Here is a 6,000-nt window from a genome sequence, read left to right as displayed (position 1 = left end):
TATTACAGCATTTTGCATTTTTTTCTTTTCTTTTTTCTTTTTGCATTTAATATGTGTCTTTCGTTTTATTTCAGCTTTGTTACAATTAATGAAACCAAATTTTATTTCTACATTTTTAATAGATTTATTTCACAATATAAACACTGATTACATTAAACATTAAAAAATGTCAGACATCACCTTTAAAATATGTATTTTTATATATGTATCATTTAAAATACCTATTTAAAATGTAGGTAAGGGTATATATGTATTTAACTCATAATAATTTGAATTTAATTATATAGTAAAAATTTAATGAGTAAATGTAATTAATTCTTGTTCTGTGGATCAAGCAAAAGATTCATGCTTTCGGTTTTCATTCATTTATTTTTTTCCAGCATAAGGAAGAGTGCACCCCAGAAGATCAGGGCCCAAGCATCAAAAACTTAGACTTCTGGCCCAAACTCATTACCCTGATAGTGTCCATCATTGAGGAGGACCGTAACTCCTACACCCCTGTCTTAAACCAGTGAGTATGCACACAAATCTGAATGTATACACATCTCTAATTCTGTTTTTCTGCCATCATGGGTATATCTGTTCCTGTTTCTCAACAGGTTTCCTCAGGAACTGAATGTTGGGAAATTGAGTGCGGAGGTCATGTGGAATCAGTTTTCTCAGGATATGAAATATGCCATGGAAGGTCAGTAACAAATTGGACCATTTATTTAGTATATTCTGACCTTTTTGTTTAGCCACCAAATGTTGATCATATTCATATTCTTATTCCACAGAACATGAAAAACACCGGCTGTGTAAGAGCGCAGACTACATGAACCTGCACTTCAAGGTCAAATGGTTGTATAACGAATATGTGAAGGATCTGCCAGCCTTCAAGGGACTTGTGCCCGAATACCCCACGTGAGTGAGCTCTTCATCAGCTCAACTACCAAACACATTCAGAAGGCAAAAGTGTTTTTAATATCTATTCACATTATGGCTTGCCTTTTCCAGGTGGTTCCAGCAGTTTGTGCTGCAGTGGCTGGATGAGAATGAAGATGTGTCCATGGAGTTCATGCATGGAGCCCTGGAGAGGGATAAAAAAGATGGAGTAAGATGTTTTTTTTAGTGCAATTCCCCAATTTAGTGCCTGTTATGTTTCACACATTCTCATACAGAAGTGTTTTTTGGACTTTATGATGCTTTTGTGCCCACAAACGGGCAATTTTGCCCTTCAAAACTGTTTAACAGTTTAAAAGTTTTGCTATTTGCAAGTTTTTCAAGAGCAGTTATGTTAATTGCACAAAAATGAGTTTCTTCCTGCTTGTTAAAGGAATAGTTCACCAAAAAACAACAATGTTTTGTAAACTATTTACTTATTCTCAGCCATCCTGGATGGAGATTAATTGATTTTATAATCTGAACAGATTTGGAGAAGTTTAGCATTACTTCACTTGCTCACCAATGGAGCCTCTGCAGTGCATGGGTGCCGTCAGAATAAGAGGCTAAACAGCTGATAAAAACATCACAAGTAATCCACACGACTCCAGTCTATAAATGATTGTCTTGTAAAGACATCATCAAGATGTTTTTTTTTACTTGAAACTGTTGCTTCTGGCTAAAATAAATGCACATTGACTCTATTCGTAATCAAGTCGTCTTGGTTGAATCAGGAGAGAATTATGCACAGACAGTTCTAAACAAATATTATGGGTTATAAGTTTATATTTTAAGTTAAAATGCCTTATAAACGCGCATCTTTTCAATTCACAAGACATTAATTGATAGTCTGGAGTGGTGTGTATTACTTGTGGATTATTGTGATGTTTTTATCAGCTGTTTGGACTTTTTTTTTGATGGCACCCATTCACTGCAGAGGATCCATTGGCGAGCAAGTGATGTAATGGTAAATTTCTCCAAATCTGTTTTTAAGAAGAAACAAACTCATCTACATCTTGCAAGGCCTGAGCATGAGTACATTTTCAGCACATTTTTATTTTTGGATAAACTATTCTCTTAAAGAGAACACTGAGTATTTAGACTTGTATGGCTTAATTTAATGTAAATGTTGTTTGATGAGGTGAGCTACTGGCGCTATCTGACGCTTTTATACCGCAACACAAATTAAAAAACTGATACGATGCCACATTGGTTGTAATTTCCAGTCAAAAGGCAGCAAAAGAGGCAATGTAAGTCTTCACTGCTTTCCTAGCGGAGAAGAGGAGAAAAGAATGGGAAGATGTCTGTGGATGAATAAAACTTCCTAAAGACCTGCGTCTTTGTTCTCTCCACTTCAGCCCTGATGCCTTTGAGGCATTTTGTAGGTCTGGGAATTGATTCCTGAAAGAATTGATTCCAAGGTGTTGGGAATCGAGAGTCGATTCCAAAGGTTTTAAGGGGAATCGACTCCTCATTCAGAGCTATTTTCAGTTCAGCAAAGCTTATCTATGGGTTTCTCCCAAAAGGAAGGCTGCATCCTATAAAAGCTGCATATCTCAGCTGCTACGTCATCAAACGTCGCTGAATGATGAATCAAGAAAATAAACTGAATGAAAATGAGTTGGTACTGAGCTCGTCTGAGTTTGAGGCTGCAGCCTTCCATTTGAGAAGCACCCATTATTGTGCCTCTTGCTTGCTAATAGTGATTAGAATTTCGATAAGTTTCCATTACAAAAAGGTTCTTTCAGATAGATCACATCCAGAAATGTTTTTTTTTTTTAAATAATGTACTTACCCCTTAGTCATCCAAGATGTTCATGTCTTTCTTTCTTCAGTAGTAAAGAAATAGTTTTTTTAAGAAGACATTTCAGGATTTTTCTTTTTTTATTGACAATCTATATACTACTTTTTGACCTCAAATGCTCATCTTGTCTAAACTCTGTGTATTCCAGTTTAGTACAGTTAGGTTAGGTCGAAAAACTCCTATCGCGTTTTCTCTGCCAACTTCAGAATCGTCAAGCAAATGGTCAAATGAAACCTCATTTAGATGAGGCCACTGCTGAGCTGTGGGTTATGACTAATTTCATAGGCAATGCAGACAAAATTACAGTTTATCAGAGCTACAGAAATTTATTGTCATTTTTTTAACAAATAAAGCTTCATATTATGAGAAGGCTACGTTCTACAACCTTTATATCCTGCAGTCATGGCGAAATTAGGTTCTTCCAATCAAAAAAAAAGAAAAAAAAAGAATCGAAAACAACAGTGATGAATCAATTTTTAGGAACCAGGAATCGAACAGCCCTAGCAGATGCTTGTCATGATGCTGCAGTTGCTGAAGGAGTTTCTCAGTGTGGATTTCACTCAATATCCAGGGGCATTAAGACTCCTTGAGGGGAAAATCAATGTTACGGCAATTAGTTTAAGCCTATGCTTATATCCATCACCACCTGTAAGCTTTTTCAGTAGCTGTGGTCTATTAAAGCCTCAAAGGCATTAGGGCTGAAGTGGAGAGAACAAAGACGCTGGTCTTTAGTAAGTTTTGTTCATCCACAAGCATCTTCCCATTCTTTTATCCTCTTCTTATCAATACTTGCATCACTTCTCTTGTTGCCCTTCGACTGAAAATTACAACACAAACAGCACAATGTGGCATCGTATCAGTTTTGTATTCTCTGAGTTGTGTTGCGGTAAAAACAGCAACAGGTAGCACCAGTAGCTCACTGAGTGCAACCATTTGATTCCATCGAAATAATGCCCCCCCCCCCCCCCCCCCCCCGTCCAAAATATGTATAAAACGATGTGGATTTTTGAAATAACGCAGATCTTTCATAGGCTTTCAACAAAGAATTTCAGTAAGAGACATCATTTTTGTTAAATTAATCCATGGAAGTTACCCTTATACCTATTGAGAGCTAGTCATATAAATTGTCCAGTAATCGTGCTATATAAATAAAGGTGACCTGACCTGACCTGACACAAAACTGAAATGGCTTTTAAATAACATGCTTCTGTCTCCTCTACAGTTCCAGCAGACGTCAGAGCACGCTCTCTTCTCCTGTTCAGTGGTGGACGTCTTCACCCAACTCAACCAGAGCTTTGAGATCATCAAGAAACTGGAGTGTCCCGACCCCAAAGTCATGGCCCTCTACAGCCGCCGATTTGCCAAGGTGGACCAGCTTCTCTCCTAATCCAATTACAAATAGATTCATGTCAGAATTATCTCTGTTTCTAGAATTATCTGTGATTTTTGAGAGAATGGCCCCCTTTTTCCCAAAGGGCATTTTAGTGCGGAGCAATTGAAGAATATCAGCAGAGCAAAAACATTTGTCTGAAACAATTAGATTCTATTGTAATCGATTGGAAATGCTTAATGCAGCCTTTTCCATTAAGCTTCAGTCAGTCCCCAGATTAAGTCTGGCAAGCTTCTCTGAGAGAAATGCATAGCTCCCTTAAGAATTTTTAACGGGCATGTGGAGAGCTCATTGGGCTGATGTCCAGCAGTTTTATGGTAGCAAATGCAGAGTGCACGGATAAGCCTCAGAGAGTTTCTGCTAGATTTCCTAAAATGTTAGCCTGATTTTCCACTTCTTTGTTTGGTAATGCTATTACCAAGACATTTTGACTTTTGAAAAACGTTAAGCTCAGTTCTTATTTCTTTGTCTTCACAGACCATTGACAAAGTTCTGCTGCAGTACAGTGCCATTTTGAAGAAGAGCTTCCCATCCTATTGTGATAAGGAGAAGATTGTAAGTTGTTCTCCTAGAAGTTAATACTGACATTTCTGTTAGTTTGACATCTTTTCTAATACTTCTCTCTTTGTCTTTGTTCTTTCATTTGTAAAGAATTTAATTTTAATTATTCAAAAACAGCCATTATCACATGGTTATTAAATTGTAAACCTTTTTATGAATTTCTTTAAAACATATTAATGAATATATTATTCATAAATATTTATTAACAAAACATCTCTATAATGCATATCATAAAACATTAAATATATGTCTTTATTATATATTTGATTTATATATTTATATTAGTTACATTTATTTTAGTAGTTGTATTGTTTAATCATATTTCAGGTTATTCTGTTAAATCTATAAAAAAAATCTAAATTACAATTTTTCTATTTTTTGGTTATTTTTTGTAATTTTAACTATTTAATTTAATTTAAAAAATTGTATTTTATTTTATTTAATTTTTGTATTTTATTGTTTTTATTATTTATATTATTTATTATTTATATTATTTTTGCCTCTGATTGCTTACTTTCAAAGTGCATTTTGTGTACAGGTTTTTTTTAGTTATTACTTGTTTATTTTATTTTTCCATATCCTTATGCATATTTAACATTTTTATAGTACATTTAATTTACAGGATTTGTATTATTTTTGTATTTTATTTTATTTTTATTTTTTTAATTGTATCGTTTTTATTATTTATATAATTTTAATTTAATTTAATTTTTTGTCATTTTGTTTAACTATTTATTTTATTTTCCCACATCCTTATTCATATTAAAATAGCCTCTGATGGCTTACTTTTAAAGTACATTTCATGTACAGGTTTTTTATTTTTTTTATTTTTATTGTTTGTTGTTTTTTTTTTTCTTTTTATATATATTTTATTGTTTTTATTATTTCTAATTTATGTTTTATTTTATTTTTCTTGTTATTTTATTTTAATTGTATTTGTATTTTTAAATTTTATGTAATTAGTTTTAAATTTTTCCTTTTATTTATTCTTTTTCATATTAAAGTAGCCTCTGATGGCTTACTTTTAAAGTACATTTCATGTACAGACTTTTTATTATTTTTTATTTTATTTTATTTTATTGTTTTTTTTAATAAATATTTTGTTGTTTTTATTATTTCTAATTTGTTTTATTTTATTTTTCTTATTTTATTTTAATTGTATTATTAGTATTATTACATTTTATGTAATTAGTTTTTAATTTTTCCTTTTATTTATTCTTTTTCATATTAAAGTAGCCTCTGATGGCTTACTTTTAAAGTACATTTCATGTACAGACTTTTTATTATTTTTTATTTTATTTTATTTTATTTTATTGTTTGTTTG

At 32.7% G+C, this 6,000-nt stretch overlaps 1 protein-coding gene across 1 annotated transcript in view; it reads left to right on the top strand.

Annotated features, from left to right (window-relative positions):
• Positions 1-6,000, top strand: part of unc13bb (unc-13 homolog Bb (C. elegans)) — an 84,923-nt gene that overhangs the window by 57,889 nt on the left and 21,034 nt on the right. The window contains exons 23-28 of the mRNA XM_073829300.1: positions 381-511; positions 600-685; positions 777-903; positions 997-1,093; positions 3,948-4,091; positions 4,593-4,670. Of these exons, the coding sequence (XP_073685401.1) occupies positions 381-511; positions 600-685; positions 777-903; positions 997-1,093; positions 3,948-4,091; positions 4,593-4,670 (663 nt within the window). The remainder of the gene's footprint in view (positions 1-380; positions 512-599; positions 686-776; positions 904-996; positions 1,094-3,947; positions 4,092-4,592; positions 4,671-6,000) is intronic.

The sequence above is a fragment of the Garra rufa genome, chromosome 23, assembly GCF_049309525.1.
Source record: "Garra rufa chromosome 23, GarRuf1.0, whole genome shotgun sequence".
NCBI lineage: Eukaryota > Metazoa > Chordata > Actinopteri > Cypriniformes > Cyprinidae > Garra > Garra rufa.
This window is presented reverse-complemented; position numbering and strand designations above follow the sequence as displayed.